Here is a 21,042-nt window from a genome sequence, read left to right on the forward strand (position 1 = left end):
TGACCTGACCCCTGATCTGCAAGAGGAGAATGGCTCAAAATGCCTTTGGCAACTGTGCAGGACTTGTATATGACAATTCCAAAGACGAAATGCTCTATTGGCCAAAAAAAAGGAGGCCCAACACCATACTAACTGTGGTCTAAAACCAGGTGTTTCAGTTTTTTTGTCCAACCCCTGTATATATTAGTAGTGGGCCGTTATCGGCGTTAACGTGCTGCGTTAACGTGAGACTCATATCGCGCGATAAAAAAATATCGCCGTTAATCTATTCTCAAAGTTGGGTTGGGAGCTGGGTCTAAACTACGCAAGATATGATGACTTTCACCTTGATATTTTAGCGCGGATGACGTATATCTAGTTGAATTGCAATGTAGGGGGCGAGAACGAGTCTTCAACTTCTGTGAAATTACCACATCAAATGAGACGCGCAGACATGGATGCAGTTATGAAGCCGCTTCAGGGCAGGTGCGTGCGTTGCTAGACCCTTTTTACTGGGGCACGTGCCCCAGTGAAAATCTGCTGTGCCCCAGTAAAATCTCAAGTTTGAGTTATAATTTACTTTGATAATCCCGAAATAAAGACATTAAACTATATGCAACAACTGAATTGACGCTTCTAAAAGCAACGCAGTTTATTGGAAGATGCACGCAGATAGGCTATCCATACCCGCGCGCCTGTATATTTTACTGGAACGCGCACGTCGTACAGCCTTTTGCGCAGAAGTACTTGGTTACACAAGTTTGTATAGTTAATTGTGTTTTAAATGCAATTGTCAAGCAGTTTGTAATGCATTTTGGAAACAGGAGATGAGCGCCTGGTCTAATGCGCCACCTGGCTTGAGAAACCCGTTCTCAAAGACTTACTTTTAGTCATTATTTGGGTAGCACACATATTCTGAATGCCTTCAGAAGAATTCAAATTAGCCATTTTAATCTAGATTAATCTAGATTAATTTCAAGATTTAATCTAGATTAATCTAGATTAAAAAAATAATCTATGCCCACCACTAATATATATATATATATACTACAGCTGTTTTTCTCCTCTGCCATGTTTAAACCTGGGTCTCTGATTTTCCCAGTTGTAAATACAACTTGGGAAGCTGTTTCTGTCCAATTTCCAACTATAGGAACTTTATTTAAGCTAATTCCAATAGCATGTGAATAATCTCATATCTTGTTACATGATGTTTCATTAACAAAGTTCGGGAGAAGCGCGTCAGATACTTAGCGTAAACAGCACAAGAGGAGCCCACTCAAGTCAATCAGCGCCATAGGTTAAATACAGCTGACTCACCTCCATTCACTTGATGGTTTATCAGTAACCCTCCACCACCCCATCTCCTCACTCTGAGTTCTCACTACTCCTATTGGGGGGTACTCTGGGTTCGGGCCATCCCCGAGCTCGGAGCCCTTCACCGGACAGCACGCCAAACATGCATTTCTATTCTCCGGCTAATTATATGTAAGCGCGAACTCGTGAAATGTAGCTTGTTCTTAATTGCAGCTGTTATCCAGGTGCAATTATTTGTTTTCCATGTACGAATAAGTATGTTGTCAAAAGTCACATAAGATTCTAGAAAAACTTTTGATAATAGGTGGGAATAATGTATACCAAGATCAAAGAGATGTGAGTGGACAAGCCTTGTAATGCAAGAGTATGTAATGTCACAATTTACATTTACATTTAAAAACAATGTTAATTTAAAATATAATTAATGTAATGGAATTATTTCCAGCTGAATATACACTTTACCATCTTCCTACCTTGATTGCTGCAGTGGTGATGTTGCAAGTGACTATTGTGAACATGGATCTACAGATGATTGTTGTAGAAATCTTATTTGTATCTAGTTGCAATACTAGTTGCTTGGGAAAGTAATGACATTACTAATAATGTGTTGCATCCCAACACAGTTGGTTTGCATTTATGGGAGAGCTAAAGGAAATTATTGTAGAAAAACTTGGACCTCAAGGCTACATACGCAACAAATGACCTCAGCATGTGATCATTACTTTGAAAGGACCAAAACAGCCAAGAATGGAAAAGGCACCTTAATGTGAGGATCAAAGGCCTCTCGACCACATCTGAAGCCTGACCCTTTATCTCAAGCACCATGTCAATCAGCCAAATGGACGTAAACCGATGGCTTTTTTTCACTGATTCAGTGTGCTGTGTATGAACTGGCGTATGGTATTCAGTATTATGTGGCATTGTGTGTCTAATATGTTCAATCAGTTTTTATATAGAGATTAAGCAGCACGCTGACTGCCCAGAGGCTTCCCACTACCTGGCATATGGCACTAATTGTGCACACATTACAAATTAAACCTTAACATTTATTCTTGTTTTAATTAGAATACCATAAAATTAGCATTTGGTAAAGTTATAAAAAAGCGTAGGAATATGGTAAATGTAATGAGAAGGATGACACAATTTCCTAACCAGGAGTGACGCAACAACTTTCCATACTAAAAGGGAAAATGAAGCACATAACATAAAATCAGTCAGAATTTTATTCTATACTTTATCTTTTTTTTTTTTTTCTATATTTGCTTTTGAAATATGATTGGTATCTGGGTGGTACATAAAAACCAACTTGTTAGAGGTTTAAACATATAGCCCTAAAACAGTAATTGCTAGTGCTGCAGTGGTTCTTCTCTTGTCAATCAATATTTGAAACAATGATTTAAATTGCTGCCGATATTGACTTCACTGCCCTAATAAATAATCAGTCAGCTATTTGCCCAGATCTGAACAAATCTGCATAATATTCATTACTATTACCAATGAAGCACATAACATAACATCAGTCAGATTTACTTTAGTCGTTTACCAAAAATGAACATTTTGTCACTCAGTTGTGTACTGACTTACCGTACTGATTATTGTCATTCTTGCTTGTAATACAACAAGGATTCCAGACGCAAATGTAATGTATGTATTACATTTACATAAATGACATACAGTGTCATATGAAGTCACTACATATATGAAACCTATTAGAAATAAGATAAGTTTGATATATTAACATACAGTTGAAGTCAAACGTTTACATATAGCTTGCACAATCTGCAAAAAGTTATTTTAACAAAATAACAGGGATCATGCAAAATGCATGTTATTTTTTATTATTTAGTAGTGACCTGAATTATATATTTCACATAAAAGACATCTACATGTAGTCCACAAGAGAAAACAATAGCTGGATTTTTAAAAATGAACCCGTTCAAAAGTTTACATACACTTGATTCATAATACTGTGTTGCTACCTGAATAAACCATAGCTTTTGTTATTTTTATTTATTTATTTTATTATTATTATTATTATTATTTTATTTTTTATTTTATTTTTTTTTTTTGTGAGTTTTTCATGAGTTTCTTGTTTGTCCAGAACAGTTAAACCGCCCGCTCTTCTTCAGAAAAATCTTTCAGGGACCACAAATTATTAGGTTTTTCAGCATTTGTGTGTATTTGAACCCTTTCCAACAATGACTTTATGATTTTAAGATCCATCTTTTCACAGTGAGGGAAAAATGAGGGAGAAGGTTACAGAAGGTTCACATGCTCACAGATGCTTCAGAAGGAAACGCAATGCATTAAGAGCAGTTCAAAAGTTTATACCCCTGGCTCTTAATGCATTGTGTTTCCTTCTGAAGCATCAGTGAGCATTTGAACCTTTTGTAATAGGAATATGTTCTCTAAATCATACAATCATTGTTGGAAAGAGTTCAAATACACAAAAATGCTGTAAAAACAAAGAATTTATGGGACCTGACAGGTTTTTCTAAAGAACAGTGGACAGTAAAACTGTTTAGGACAAGCAAGGGACACATAAAAAAAAAAACAGATAGGTTTAGTACTGCCAAGCAAAAAAAGGGTGAAACAAATATGAATAAAAAGCACAACAAAAGTCCATAAATCTTAGATAACATATTTCACCCATGTCTTTCTGTAAGAAAATACCATAATTTAAATAAATATTCTCTGATAATATTCCCCTCTGTCATAGATTGCACTTTTGATGTCAGTACAAAGCTGTCACTGGGGTGGCAGCCTAAGGTACAAAAGCTGAAAGGTAGATCTTTGTACCTTATTTGCCGTTAAGTGGTACATATTAGTATATGAAAGAAACATAATAGTAGCTAAATTGTATGTATTGGTACCTTTTCAAGAGAATGGCGCCAGTGAAAGTTTTGCACCTTTTTTCTCAGTGTAGAGTGTCACATGTGTGTAGCAATCTGAAAATACTTCTCAAACTCTGATCACTAAAGCTCCAAGGAAAACTAAAATGTTCTTTGTATCAACGACTGATATATATATATATATATATAAAAAAAAACCTACATATACTTTTATCAAGTCATTAGACTGGGAGGAAGTAAATGTCCAATGAGAAAATTACTGAGTCTGTATAGCAGGGAATGTCAATACTGAGATGGTGAGAAATATTCTGATTAAAAGAATGACAGCAACATTTCTTAACAGGGGAGCTGAATATTGATCCTCAGTCAGGATCAGTGATCTAGTGTCACATTCTACCAAATAATTGGACTTTTTAAATATTGGAATAAAGTTAGATCCATTTTGCAGCATCTTCTTACCCAAGCTGCTCATTTAAGACTGTCTGACTGATCACTTAAAGTTAGTTTGTTTTTATATGCTGCCTAAAGGTTTAGTTCAACCAAAGGTGAACATTCTGTCATCATTTATTCACCTTCATGTTGTTTCAAGCCCATAAGACTTTTATTCATCTTCAAAATGCTTTTATGAAACCTGAGAGATTTCTTTACTCATTTCTCACATGCCATGCAAGCATGTTTAAGCTTTGGCAAGAACCAATGAGGTTTGTTCTCACAAGTCAAGCAAGTGTGGTTGGTTAAGCTGCTATTGGCTAGAAATCTCTCAGGTTTAAAAAAAAAAAAAAAAAAAAAAAAAAATCTTAATTTATGATTTAAAGTTGAAATCTGGACCACAGCTTTGTTCCAACCAGGTCTCGAGACATATGTACGAAGCCCCCAAAGGGACATGGTGGTGGAAAATAATGCGGGTGATGGAAAAAATTTGGGGTGTTTTTTTTTTTTTTTTTTGCTCCCTCGCAAAATGTTGAGTTCTCTCGCACAGACATGTTGCTGGGAAAGAAACATAGAGACCGGACCTCTTGTAACTTTAATTGAATACCCCTGTTCTATAACATGCATTTAAACAAAATAAATAGGGTGAACCTTAATGTCATGGTGATTTTACACCACACAACCTTTATAAGATTTTGTTTCTGGATAGACTAGTGCACCCTGACTCCCAGACGCTTTACAGAAGCCAGCCATTCTTTCTGTGCAGTATACATGAGACGGTCAGTCTGATGCATTGTTTATATGTAAGGCTGCTTTGAAACAACATAGATTGTAAGAAATTCTGTGTAAATAAATATGACTCACTTGACTTGAACAGACTGCGGCCATGCCATCAGAGACAGAGTCTACCAAATAATTTACCCTGTAGCTATTTGAAAAGGGGGCAGATGTTGAAACCAAAGCTCTGTCACTTTAAGGCATGCTGTTTACGAGTTTGAAACTTGCAAACTATATTTGCTAATCTTGTTCCCCCTTTTTTCCTCATTGTTTCCCATCCTCGTTATCTATTACACCCATAATAAAACTGGCTGATCAATGGTGAATTATGAATATTCATGCAGGTGTTCTGACACTTGCGCTATAAACCATATAATCATAAATTGTTGATGTGTCAGGGACTAAACAGTCTAGAATATCTTAATCCATTCATGGTTTGGAGGGAGGTCTGTGCGCCGGTTTAAGATGCTATCCAGGCTTTTCCACATGGACAGCGAAATCCAGCTATCAAGTGCCTCGCATCGCAGACGTTAATGCTTTGTCACTCAGCAGGTTAAAATCTGTCAGGTATGCTATCTAACAGATAACCCAGGGAGGGTGTTTTTAGCTTGTCAGTCGTGTGTCATGGGATTGCATTGTGTTGAGCAAATGCAGGGCACATGGAAAGGGATGTTTAGCATCATCACTCCCCTGTGTGCCGTTCCCAGGCAGCTCAGCACAGGCCATTTCCATTGCTAATCCTACCCTTTTGGAATCAGTTAACATAGGCAGGCCGCATACAGGCGTGCATTTAGCATATATCTTGTTGACTTCAGCAGCACACGGTCAGCAGGATGCATTAATGTTGAAACTGCGATAGCGAGTGATGCACGAGTCCTTCTGGCAAGCGTTCCTGCACTGGAACAGACAGGGTCAGTGTACAGACCATCTGCGTTTTGGTGTGTTGGTTAATTAGATGTTTAAATGAGAATATGTTCATTCTTGGCACAGTTGAACGTCTGGATTTATACTGAGACAGGTGAAAGTGACAAGCAGGTGAAATGCATGAAGTCCTCAAGTTGGTTGGCAGCAGTGTTTCAGGAAGGCAGTAGTCCCTGACAATCCACTGTAAATTCACATTCAGCTCTGCCTTTGTATGAAATAGACACTTTTTTTCTCACCTTCATGTATTTCCATTCCATGATTGGACATTTTTTGTTTTATTCCGTAGAATGAATTCAATTGGACCACATCGACTTTCAATATAGTATAGTGAAAAACTTTTGAAATATTTGATAGTATCTATTTTGTGTTTCACAGAAGACAATGACATGAAAATGAGTGACCAATGCCATATCATTTACTGTGAAAAAGAATTTTAGCATACTTTTAAAAATAGTACTTATTACTGAAATAATACTTCTAATATACGTAAGTGCAAACTGATTTAAATGTTTTTAGACACCAAACTGCATGTTGATTGCAAATAATTGTTGATTAAATAATGCTAAATGTAACTAATTAAGCTTTTAAAAAGAGTGCTTATTGAAGAAATATGCTTTAAATTTAATATACTTAAGTGCAAACTGATTATAATGTTTTTAGCTGCCTGATTGTCAAATGTTAATTGCAATTAAATGAAGATATATTATAATATAAAATGATGTTAAATGTAATTAATTGCACTTTTTTGACCTACTTAAGTGGAACTTAAGTGCATTTTATAGGTAATATCTTAATTAATTCTATTAAATTATAATTAAAGTGTATTTTGTAATATACTGCCAATAGTGGCTAAAACGTGTATTTAAATCAAATGGAAATTACACATTTGTTTTAGTGAGGTTGCAATTTAGTACAAAATTTATTTACAAAATATTATTAAAACAATGTTTAAAAGTTTTTTGTACATAAGTGAAAAGAAACATATTCACAAAAATGTACTTTAAATGGCCTTATATTTAATTTGCTTTACTTCCAAGTACTTTGTAAATTGACTTTTAGGATGTGAAGTACACTACAAAGCATATCAGGTACAATTAGTGCACTTCTTTTTCACAAGGGGTAGTGACACTGCAAGGAATGACTGTTTCCAAATCAGTTTTCCAAATGCTTCCTCTGATCTTCTGTTGTTCAAAACAGGTAGTGCTGCCTCATGGTTTTCACAGGTAGTCCAACTTGGTTGTTACGTCAGCATATAAATTGCTTTACGTAAAGCTGCAGTCTGTAACTTTATTTGTGTTCGCAATTTACACAATATATAAAATAAGCAAGTACATCATGAATCCATTTTCCAAACCGTATTTTCGACTTATCCTGAATCACTACAATACACTTATAATAAGTTTTTATATTAAGATCATTTTTAGACTGGTTCTGGTTGGAACCGCTGCGGAGTAGCCCAGTACACTCTTAAAAATAAAGGTGCTTTAAAAGGTTCTTCACCGCAGTGCTAGAGAAAAATAATTTTTGGTTCCACAAAGAACCATTCAGTCAAAGGTTCATTAAAGAACCATCTCTTTCTTACCTTTTTTATAATCTGAAGAACCTTTTTTCACCACAAAGAATCTTTTGTGAAAGGTTCTTTATAAATCCATTTAGACAATAAAAAGGTTCTTCTGTGTTATCGTGAAGCACTTTTTTTTTTAAAGATTGTACCTATGTGAATCGTCATAGACATAAAGAAAACTAAAGTGCCAAAAGTTATGGACTGCAACTTTAAATGACTGTAAACTGAGATAGAAGAAAAGTATTTTAGCACTGTATCACCTGCACACTTCACCTTTTAGTTTGGGCAACGCTGTGAGCTCCTTTTTCACTCGTGACTTCATTGTCTTGCTAAATGTGTGTAGCACTTGCGGTGTTTATCAATGTTCTGGGGCAGTGCTGCTTGCCCCTCGAGGATTGTGGAAATAGAAAGCCCCCCAGTCAGCTTTCAGCCTGTGGACGAGCCCTGCATGTCCCTGGAGGCATCATTAAGAAGAGTCATGTACAATGCCATGTCATCAAACATCTGTCAGGAGTTTGCTTGTGCACGAGGAGCTACTAGTATCCAAGTAAACCCTTATCATTCTGTTTCCTTTAAGCTATCTTCTGTCCTTATTTCCTAAAGGTACCTCATCCATTTGCTATATACAGGCATCTAAATAACCTTACTGTTGTAGTACAGTGAATAAAGGAGTAATTCTGTTGCTTGTCTTTGATGTTGCAGAATAAGAAATCTATATCAGTATGTTCAGTCTTTTTAGTATTTAATTCCACCCTATTTGTGGGTAGAGTACTGCTCATCAGGATAAAAATAATGACAGTTTGGCATTTACCTACAATAATGTCATTTTTGTGTGTGTGTGTGTGTGTGTGTGTGTGTGTGTGTGTGTGTGTGTGTGTGCACCTGGTATTCATCACGTTGTGGGGACCAAATGTCCCCACAAGGATAGGAATACCAGTAGATTTTGACCTTGTGGGGACATTTCTCAGGTCCCCATGAGGAAACAGGCTTATAAATCATGCACAATGAGTTTTTTTGACGAAGTAAAAGTATGCACAATCTCCTGTGAGGGCTAGGTTTAGGTGTAGGGTAGGTGTAGGGCGATAGAAAGTACGGTTTGTACAGTATAAAAACCATTACGCCTATGGAATGTCCCCATAAAACATGTAAACCCAACATGTGTGGGTGTGTGTGTGTGTGTGTGTGTGTGTGTGTGTGTGTGTGTGTGTGTGTGTGTGTGTGTGTGTGTGTGTGTGTGTGTGTGTGTGTGTGTGTATGTGTGTACCTGGTATTCATCACGTTGTGGGGACCAAATGTCCCCACAGGGATAGGAATACCAGTAAATTTTGACCTTGTGGGGACATTTCTCAGGTCCCCATGAGGAAACAGGCTTATAAATCATGCACAATGAGTTTTTTTGATGAAGTAAAAGTGTGCACAATCTCCTGTGAGGGCTAGGTTTAGGTGTAGGGTAGGTGTAGGGCAATAGAAAGTACGGTTTGTACAGTATAAAAACCATTACGCCTATGGAATGTCCCCATAAAACATGTAAACCCAACGTGTGTGTGTGTGTGTGTGTGTGTGTGTGTGTGTTTGGAATTTAATAATGGATAAAAAAGCATTGTAACTGAAGGAGGATTAAAACCATAAATAGTAGTTTTATTATTAAATTATTTTAAGTTTGCATAGAATAGTATTTTTTCTTGTGCATGTTGATTCGTCCAGAGAAATATTTATTTAATACCCATTTGATGCAAAGGCAAAAGTAAAAAGGTACAAAAGTACAATATATGGTGAAAAGCTGACAGAAAAAAATTGGATCTAGTCCATGGATATATGATGCATATGTGTTATATAAGTGGGAATAATAGTTGCCAAAACCATCTAAAAGAATAAAGGATTTTGCATAGCTGCACTACTATTATACAACCCCTAAGACCTAAGTGCTAACAATGAATAAAAAAAAATGACAGTTTGATTTGAGCAAATAAAAGACACTTTGAATTTCATATACTTGAGCAAAAGAACAGTTGAGTTCTCAATTATTCATATAGTACAATCCTTATTATAGAGAGTTAACTACAGCAGTACCACTATTACAACATGAAAGGATCAGCGAGGTTTGTGAGTGCTCTTGTTCTACCTCATATTTCAAATGAAATGAGAAAGCACCTCTCTAGCTGTTTTTGATCTGCACTGAATGGAGGGAACACGGCCTGTTTACCTCTTTTTGCGAGGGAGGTAAAATGGCTGATGAGAATGGGGGAGAGTTACGAATTGAAGCCCGCAAGGAGGCCCAGAAGGAAACATTACCTCAAATTAAGAATAGCAACTAGTTTTAATTAGACAGAAAATAAATAGATAAAAGCGGGAAATGCCAGTCCCTCGAATGTAATTGGGTTTTATTGGTGTGTTATCAATGGCACCCTGGGAGCTGTGTTTCAACAAACAGCATTAGGCTTTTATGGCTCGTACTGCATTAGCGTCTGCATTTCTCACCTCTGCACTGCTCGTAAGACTGTGAGAAACATAATCTCACACCACTGAAGTGACAAACTTCATGTTTCTTTTTCACTGTCTCGGCTTTCCTCAAGTCTTCTAGTAGTGCAATCAATGAGGCAGTTTTATACAGTACATCGGCTTGTTTGAATGTGCTTTATGCCAGTACGGTAAAAATAAATACCATACACAGTACTGTTTGAATAGGATTTCATTACTTTCTTTGAGATTTTCTGATATTTTTAAAGTATCTTCAAGTCTTTTTCTACAACAGTAGTTCACATACACCATGAATGTTAAGCTCTAAAAAATGAGGTATATGCCAGCTGGTATGCTGTACTCAAGGTCTTTTGAAGCCATGCATTTCAGCAACAGACTGAAATTTAATTCGTTATTCACTTATAATCTTCCCCTCCAGTGAACTGTTAACTAGAGAACCGCTGTAACTGGATCATTGAGGCAGTGATTTTCTTGAACGAATTGTTCAGTCTGTGTTTTGAATAAAAACAACTAATTCATGGCAAAAGAAACAAAAAAAAATGTCCACTGATCTGGTTCTCATCAGTAGGCTCCATTTTCTTTAAGAAAAATTTGGAGCCAGTGCACTGGAGGTGTGAAAGCACCTATTGTATCCATTAGTTTTCTTGTTATTTGCTTTTAAGTCCATGGAAGCTTGCAGGAAAGCTATGAAATTTGGCACACAGGTAGAGGACAGTCAAACAGCTAATGAAAGTTTTTCGATAGACCAAATCTTTTCTCGTATAGCGCATCAGCATTTTCAACAAAATATGTGATCTGATATTTCCGCAATGCTTCAGCGTGTTCAGACCAACTTGGTTTGTATTATAACAACCATGAGGGTACATGAGCAATTTCGGCACAGCTGGTCAAGATATATGGACATTTGACTTTTTTGCTTATGACTTTTGAACATTCTGTTTTTGTCTCAGATGTGGAGCAGCATAACCAGTTTACATGTTTTCACATGCCATTTTGGGCATCATCCATTTTGAATTGTCTGAAAAAATGCTATATTTTTAAACTATATTTTATAAACACATTTTTATAAAAAAAAATAAAATAAATAAAAATAAAAAATAAACATTATATTCTCTGGCTCCTACAGAATCCAGTGGTATATGTCTTTAAACTGGTGGACATTTTGTCTGTTTGACATTTTGATTTAGGTGCAAAACCAGATTTTTCGATCTCATCTCTAGTAATATGTTTAAAATACATTTATTTCATACTAAGTATAGTTCAAATCTATTAAAGGGGTCATATGATGCGGTTTCTTGTCTACCTTTGTCTTTGGAGTGTCACAAGCTGTTTGTGCATAGATACGATCTGTAAAGTTGCAAAGCTGAAAGTCTCAAAACCAAAGAGATATTTATTATAAAAAGTAAGACTCAGCCACACCTCCCTAAAATGGCTTGTTCAAAGATGTCCCCACTTTGCCCACGTCACAGGGTGAGTAGATTAGCGTAACACTGCCCATATGTATATGGAAAGAAAGAAGGCGTAACTTTTACTGGCTGAAGTAGTGTTGCAGCCACCATGTTGTGTAGACGCAGTGTGTTTCATTGCGAAAGCGAAGGTACTTTGTTTGGTCTTCCAAATGAGGACACAAATAGAAATTAGTGGCTAAGTTATATTGACAACACTGTTCCGAAACAGTACAACGCAAATATGCTAGTGGATGATGCACATTTCACAGAGGACTGTTTCCTGAACCTGGGCCAGTTTACAACTGCTTACAATGCCAGCTGTAAGCAAAGGGTTAAGGCTATAAAGTGGGGCAATTCCAATGTTGCAAGGACAGTCTGCGCTTCTGACTGACGGCCTGTAACTATTCAAACACAAGTGTAGAGTAGTGCTTTTTGTTTCTCGTTCTACGATCTCAAATGCAGACATGGTGTTATGTTTGCATGACACGACACAACGCAACACCTAAAAAGATGAGTCATTATAATCAGTAGTTATGTGTCCACTGGATGCAACATATGGCTCGTTTATAATGAGTTTTATTGTTTCGGTCTCATTGTGCCGGAAAAAACAAACAAACAAACACCAAAAAAAAAAAAAAAAAAAAAAAAAAAAAAAAACGGCATGGTAGGGGGCATAACATTTCAATCACATGCTTGAGGTATTCAGCCAATCACAGTGCACCACATAGCTGGCCAATCAGAGAACACCTCGGTTTCCATCAAAGGCATTTCATAAAGGCGGGGCAGAGAGGAGCAACAGTAAAGTACAGTATGTGGAAAATAATATGTTTTTTGAACCTCAAACTGCATAAACACATTGCTTTACAACAAATACACAAAATAATGCTCTTTTTAACAACATCATATGACCCCTTTAATATATTTACTGACATACCGCTTGATACTTACTGATATGAAAATTAAATTATTAAACTTTATTTAGAGGACCACATACATTTTAGACCATTTTTCGGTCTTCACCAAATTTCACACAGATCACCATCACATCTTGCTGATAAAAAGTTTGTAAAAGCTTTTGGTATCACAAACTGTTGTTCAATAACTTCTTAAAAGCTGATGATAACAATGTATCTTCACATAAGGCTGTATTTCTGTATTGCCAGAGGCTGTACCACCTATTGGTCGGAGTAATAAGCAATTATGTCATGTTACATGTAACTGTATTAATGGATTTAAACCAATTTTGCTTGAAATCATCAGCAGATGTCTTTTTAGTTGATGCTCATGATGTTCCCTGAAATGCTTGCTTAATTGCTCATTAATTGCTGCCTGCAGCTGTATTATTTCTTCTTCCTTTTGATTTTGAGGTGAAATGTGACCCAGTATGTCAAGAATATGACACATTCTTGACGATTTTGTGAGATCTCACCCATTTGACCAACAGAAATGAGCAGATGCTAAGAGAAGCAATTCTCATCATCTTGTTAAATCACTTTCCCCTTTCTGACCCTCCAGGGTCCCCGTACCGAGATAAGATCACCATCGCAATCCTGCAGCTACAGGAAGAAGGGAAGCTGCACATGATGAAGGAGAAGTGGTGGCGAGGAAATGGCTGTCCTGAGGAGGAGAATAAAGAGGCCAGTGCGCTGGGCGTCCAGAACATCGGTGGCATTTTCATAGTGTTGGCCGCGGGACTCGTCCTCTCTGTATTTGTGGCAGTTGGGGAGTTTCTCTATAAGTCCAAACAAAACGCACAGCTGGAAAAGGTAAAGCAACTTTTTCACATTTCTGGACTGCAATGAACATTTGCCCTCTGTTAGGATATACTAAGAGTTTAGGGTTATTATGCAAGTCTCTTTAGAGAAAACAAACCACATATAATCACAAGAAATGAGTTTGTAATTTTGTGTTTCATCAGCATTGTGGGTAATATAAGCCAGCCAGTCAGATGAGTTCAACTGATGCCTCTGAGTATGAAAGAATCTGTTACAGATCAATGCAAACAATATTAATTCTGTCTAAAATTGGCTTTAATGTTATGGTACTGAGAGCAAAGCGTGAGGTGTATTTTACTGGTAATATTTTACAGACAGTGCCTGTGTCTGGAGAGCAAACAGTCCTTCTTGATGTAAGTCTCTGAAGACAGAAGGGCTTGGGCTTTACTTGCTCAAATGGCCGCCATTGTGTCATCTCGCCTCAACAGATGTGTTGTTCTTTCCCCATATCCACTTCACTCGTATACTTGATCTACTGAACTAGTGAATGCTTGAAGTGTACAGTCAATAATGAGATTGAAATGCTCAAACTCCATTGCTTTCACTCACATATTTCTTCTCACATTACGATGTTTAAGCACATATAGGCTCTCACTGAATTTATTGGCAATTAACATTCTACTAATGAGTTGTGATTTTTACTAACTAGTTTATTTATTTTTACCTTTTTATAATACATGTGGTCTGATCTTTAAGGGTGTTTTCTCTCTTGAGCTCTGTTTAAAAAAAAAAAGCAAACGTCACTTGAGTGAATAAATGAAGTACACAGTTCCCTTTGCATTCACACTGTCAGATTAGAATGTTATTAGTCAGTTTTAATATACAATATAATTTATTTCTCCACTGAGCCATTATTTTTTGCATTTCTGGAACTGAAGAAGACATTTAATTGTCCTTGTTTATTTTTTAATATATATTTTTTTTTGCAGTCATTAAAAAGTTAGAATAGCACTTATTCTGTAATCACCACAAAAACAGAATAATCATTTAATCATTTGCATATCAGCATTATATTAAGGAGGCTGTAATGGCCTAAAATATTCATAACGTGCAAATGTCAGAATAAAATGAACTTGTCACACTGTGTGTTTACATTCCACATGATAAGCAACTGATTTGGTCTAAGTTTGGTTATCTTTAAAGAGATCTTAGTTAGTTTGAAGCATTCACATACTGTATAAGCTCAAAAGTTATGGATAACCTATTTGTCTTACTGTTTTTTGTTTAACTACAATGACAGCATCAACCTGACAGCTTAAGTATTGATAGTTTTCCCAAAACACACAGCTCTGTTTATTCACTCTCACTGGAAAGTGTCTTTTTTACTCATCCTGGATTCATTGTATCGATCTCTCTAAGTGCTTTTGTTTGTTTGCTGTAAGTCATCGTATTGACATTCAAGAATATTCTGGCAAGGCGTAATTTTGCTGCCTGATCCTTGTTTAATGATTACATTGACACAATAAGCCTACCGGCCAGTGATACTGAACATCTCTCTGGAGCCAGTGCCTTTCAGAGATATATAAAAAGAAAAAGACCTATAGTTATCATTTCAAACAAATTTGATAACTATAGAGTACGTGATGTTAATGTTCTTAATGAAAGTTCTGATAATGGGTTAATAAGAAAATCTGGCTTGTTTGTATTGTGGGTCAGAAACATAGTTTCTTGTTAGGACATATGGACTTAAGCGAGCAAACTATGCAGTGTCTTTTACTTTGTAAAGCACCACTTTTTAAGATTGTGCATATCCTGGGGAACCCTGGAGTGATGTAAAAGAAACACCCAATATGCCATGTTCATTATTTACAGCAATACTCTTAAACCGATTAATTAGCAGGAATTATCACTCCACAATTTCCCGTTTTGAATCAAATGATTTGCGATATGCACTTTGAATTCTTGTTTTGAATCAAATGATTTGTGATACACACTTTAAAATCCCGTTCTGAATGAAATGATTCGCCATATGCGCTTTGAATTCCCGTTTTTGAATCAAATGATTCGCGATACACGCTTTAAAGTCTCATTCTGAATCAAATGATTTGCGATACGCGCTTTAAATTCCCTTTTTAAAATCAAATGATTTGAGTTACGCGCTTTAAAACCCCGTTCTGAATCAAATGATTCGCTATACGCGCTTTAAATTCCTGTTTTGAATCAAATGATTCACGATACACGCTACAAATTCCCGTTTTAAAATCCAATTATTTGCGATACGTGCTTTAAAACCCTGTTCTGAATCAAATGATTCGTCATACTTGCTTTGAATTCCCGTTTTGAATCAAATGATTCATGATACGCACTTTAAAATCCCATTCTGAATCAAATGATTCGCCATACACTCTTTGAATTCCCGTTTTGAATCAAATGATTCGCAATACACACTTTTAAATCCCGTTTTTAATCAAATGATTTGTGATACGCGCTTTAAAGTCCCGTTCTAAATTAAATGATTCGCCATAACTGCTTTAAAATCCCGTTTTGAATCAAATACATTTGCGATACGTGCTTTGAATTCCATTTTTAAAATCAAATGATTAACAATACACGCTTTGAATTCTCGTTCTGAATCAAATGATTTGCCATACACGGTTTAAAGTCCCGTTCTGAATCAAATGATTCTTGATTCGATTGGAGTGCTTCGAATTTTGCGACGCAGTGGTTTACTGATTCTGAGTTTCAAAAAGCTCCGGTACTGTGTTCTTTGCTCACTTTCTCTATATAAGTTATTCGTTGTTTGAAATGAAATCATTACAATTTATAGGCCTAACTTACAATGTTTTATGAAACTGTTATCATGTTAGACGGTTTTCATCGCATTAAAAACATTTGAAAACATTACGCTTATTATCTGGTACTTGCCTAAAGTAACGTGTGTATAATGTGCGTTGTTCACAGATTACACTAACATTAGGTAACTTAGGCTATAGCCTTACTGGAGTTTGGTCAACCTCCGCCTAAGGAGAGAGAAAAAAGTTTTCAAAAGCATCCCCCCCTCTGCTTTTTTTACAAATCGCACTCTGGCTGTTATATTAGAAAGCCACACCTGGGTTAAAAACAGATTTAAGACTAATCATTTGCTCAAATTTATTTAGAAGGGCACATAATCAAAAATATAGGCTTTATGAAGCATATGGTGTTGAACAGAGTGCTGAGCATTCATTATCTGAATGGAAGTGTCAAATTCCTGATGATTGACTTTGTGGTTAAGTGCTATAGAAAACATGCTTGAGAGCATTTAAATCGGGTATCAAATCTTGGAATTGAAAATGATAGAGAGGCAATTAAATTATTTTTGTACAAGATTTGAGCCGCTGTCTTTTGTTCAGTATTTTCTTACACTATTCTGTAGAAGAAGAAGAAGAAAAAAAAAAAAAACACATCATATGGAAATGCCTCATGCTCCTCAGCAGCGCATTCCCCCAGAAATTTGCATTTTATAATTGCCTCTATTTTGCTAGATTAGGGAAGAGCCAACAGTCTGACCAGCAATCTTATTGCTTTAGATAAAAATGTATAAATGGTTCTAACATAATGTGATGTAGATTTTCTGTTTTTTTTTTTTTGTTTTTTTTTTCTACCACCAGAATAGAAACACAAAAACAGATTTATTTAGATCTTCTTAAAATCATTGACATTGTTAATAAAAGCTCACAGGTTCAACATCAGAATGATGTATAATTTTAGCAAATACCTGAAGTATCGCATGAGAACTGCAAGCTATTTTGTAGCATTGTCTGTCCATGGTTTCTATATGGATTTCATGAATGTTTCTTGAGTGCTTCTTTATTTTGATAGTGTATGCTCATCACACATACACAAAGGCACATATAAATTAATGTTTAAATAAAAAAAAAAAGAATTACTGTAATGTTTCTGCTTCTCTTTTTTCCTTTTTTTGCACATTTACATGACTATTCTTCCCCCATTGCTTCCACCTCTGCTTTCTGCTGCTAAAGAGTAAACCTTGCTCCTAAAAGTCCCCATTGTCAGTGCATACATATCTAAAGTGTTTGTGTTAATACATTTTCTCTTTTTGTTCTATATGTTGATGTTCTATATCCGGTTTGTCACTGATAAAATAACACATTAATGCTGTTGGAATGAAAAAAAATTCCTAATAATATAATTAATAAATCTATTACTTGTACTCCTAATTCTGACACTTTACTTTTTAAAGGGATAGCTAAAAAAAAAAAAAAAAAACTATTTTACAATTAATTAATTAATTACCCTGATGTCGCTCCAAACCTGTAAGACTTTTGTTCATCTTCGAAGCAAAAATTAAGATATTGTTGATAAAATCTGAGAGCTTTCTGAGCCCACAGAGATATCAACGCAACTACCACATTCAAGGCCATCCATGTGACATCAGTGGTTCAAACATAATGTTATTAAACTTAACCCCAGCTCCTGCATCAGCAGCACCACACGCATACATTGTGGTACTCTTGTAAACACATGTCAAAGACTGACATGGAAGAGAAGAAATTGTTAAATAAACTTAATTTTTTTTTTTTTTTTTTACATGATCTAAATATCCTAATGATTTTTGGCATAAAAGAAAAATCGATAATTTTCACCCATACAATGTATTTTTTTGCTATTGCTACAAATATACCTATGCTACTTAAGACTGGTTTTGTGGTCAAGGGTCACATTTGTGTTCTGAAGATAAACAAAGGTCTACGGGTTTGGAACGAAATGAGGGTAAATAATTAAAAACAGATTTTTTTTTTTTTTTTTTTTTTTTTAATGAAAATTTGATGTTTATCTGCTTACCCCCAGGGCATCCAAGATGTAGGTGACTTTGTTTCTTCAGTAGAACACAAATTAAGGTTTTTAACTCAAACTGTTGCAGTCTGTCAGGCATATAATTGCAGTCAATGGGCACCAAATCTTTATGAGTAAAAAAGACATATGCAGACAAAACCAAATTAAACCATGCGGCTCATGACGATACACTGAGGTCTTAAGAAACAAAACGGTCGGTCTGTGCAAAAAACTGAACAGTATTTACAGCATTATTTACCTCTGATCCAACGTAATGTTCTACTCTCCTGAGTGCGTTCACAATAGCCAGTGCGTAATGCGTCAATGTGATCTGCCATAGTGCTGAAGCAATCTTACTCATAGTTTACATATTGGCTTCTCAAAATGGTAATTACTTGTGCTTATCCTGATTCTGGCAACCGATTAAAAACTAAAAGATTACGTTTCCTTGTGCAAACTCATCTGGGAGTGTTGACTTTTCGCACGCCAGCTGTTGTGAATGCACTCCATATAGCTGAACGTTCTGATGGATCAGAGGTAAATGCTGATTTAAATACTGTTCAGTTTCTTGCACAGACCGATCGTTATGTGTCTTAAGACCTCAGTGTATTGTCACGAGCCGCAGGGTTTAATTTGGTTTTGTCTGTGTATGTTTTTTTTTACTCTTAAAATTTGGTAACCATTGACTGCCATTATATGACTGACGCCGGTTTCACACTGCACGCGTAAGCAGGACGTGCACAGCGCGTAAGCAGAGCAGAAGCAGCACGCATCCATTGGGCTTTCACACTGGCAGCGTTTGTCACGCGCTGCTGAACCGCAGCTTGTGTATTGCAAATATAGACGAGTATCGTTCATTCGGTCCCACATTTCAAGTGTTCTCCGACAACTGTCTGTCATGTGCATTGAATTGTGATATGGTTGTATGTTGTAGATTAAGTAGAAAATGAGAAACGCTAAAATATTGAATATATTTTTAGACAAAGATCTTAAAGGTCTTAATGATTACCAGTTTGGTTTAAGATAATTAAAGGCAACAGTTTTTCAATAACGAAAAGAATATGTAAAAGTATGATATTTGGGGTACTAATCGCCCCGGCTGTTGGGGCTAAAGGCACAATAATTTACAAGATAAGTAATAGATGACTGACTTTTACATTTGTTGACTCATGTGGTATATATCATATTTTTTTTACGGTGGTTGTCCAACTTTGAGATAATGAAACCATCATATTTAAAAACATGATAAGACATATCATATAAAAATATAATTTGTTGTTACTACTGTAAATCTATATAAAATTATTATAGGATCTCCTTCAATACTTTCAGAATCTTCACTTTTAAAAATGATTTTGTTTCTGTTTTTTAAAATATGTTATATATTAACAATTTAATGGCAGTAATATAAATGTATTTATTCTTGTATATATCAAAACAAGCAGAAAATAGTACAAACTTTGCTAAAGTGATTGTTTTGAACAAGTAGGCTAACTAGACATTATTTACAAAAAAAAACAAACAAACAAAAAAAAAACATTATTTTTACTGGTGAGCCATTTAAACCGTGATTGTGTTACATGTGATACATGATTTTATGGTGAAATTGTTATTTTTCGTGTTAATCAGGCCAGTTTTGATCAAGATCGATGCACTGTGGCTTTAACCCAGCGTAAGCGGCGCAGCAAAAATAGACTCGGCGCCAAAACGATCGCAGCACTGACGCTTCTGCTCTGCTCCTGCTACGCGCTGCCGCGCCGTCCCTGCGTGCGGTGTGAATGCTCTAATCTGTTAACATGGGCGCCAAAAAAATATGTGCTGCTTACGCCCTGCTTACGCGTGCAGTGTGAAACCGGCGTGACAGACTGCAATGGTTTGAGTTAAAAATCTTCGTTTGTGTTTTACTGAAGAAACAAAGTCACATCTTGGATGCCTTGGGGGTAAGCAGATAAACATCAAATTTTCATTTTTGGGCGAACTATCCCTTTAAAGCCTATTGTGTGTATATGTGTTTTAATGCTTTATACTTTCTTAAGGTGCAACAATGAATAGATAAGTATCATGCAATGCATTATATAGTGCTTTACACTACTTTTATAATGCATTAAATTTAAAAGCTATAAGTAAAGCATTACTGTGTTTTGCTTTTTTTTTTTTTTTTTGTTAGACTTCAAAATGAGAGAAGAGTCAATATTATTTCCTGTGGTAATCAACAACATGATGTTGTACATAGAGCATAATTTCCATTTAACTAAGAATCTCATATGTGTGACTGAATTTGTCAACTTTGAAGCATCAATTATTAAAGTGTGTGCCAGTAATCATAAGTTAGTTGCTAATGTTCTGTTATTGGCTGTTGTGGAGGATGTCGCTATGAAGAAGGCAGATCACTGGGTAAGAACACTCTGATTGGAATACCTAACAAGCACCTTATTATTTAATATGTTCACGTCTCTCACAAACATATCTTAAATGAAAAAGCTGTAAATAAAGGCAGATTGTTCGCAAATGCACAAAAGCATTTCCTGTGAGCCGCAAGCTGAAATTATTCATAACACAAACTACATAGGCAATTTGTACTTTTACTCAGAATGAATGTGATGTGATTTTAGTGTATTGGGGTTTATTTTTATGCATTTCCAAGCAAAGACAAACACATCTAAATAAGTCATAAGACTTTATAAAGACCAAGGCTGTTGAATAATGTGCAATTTTTTATCAAAAGG

General features: G+C 35.8%; 1 protein-coding gene across 1 annotated transcript in view; it reads left to right on the forward strand.

Moving 5' to 3' along the window:
* Positions 1 to 21,042, forward strand: part of LOC141343281 (glutamate receptor ionotropic, kainate 2) — a 232,558-nt gene that overhangs the window by 208,612 nt on the left and 2,904 nt on the right. The window contains exon 14 of the mRNA XM_073847876.1: positions 13,281 to 13,531. Within this exon, the coding sequence (XP_073703977.1) occupies positions 13,281 to 13,531 (251 nt within the window). The remainder of the gene's footprint in view (positions 1 to 13,280; positions 13,532 to 21,042) is intronic.

Source organism: Garra rufa, chromosome 9, assembly GCF_049309525.1.
Source record: "Garra rufa chromosome 9, GarRuf1.0, whole genome shotgun sequence".
Lineage (NCBI taxonomy): Eukaryota > Metazoa > Chordata > Actinopteri > Cypriniformes > Cyprinidae > Garra > Garra rufa.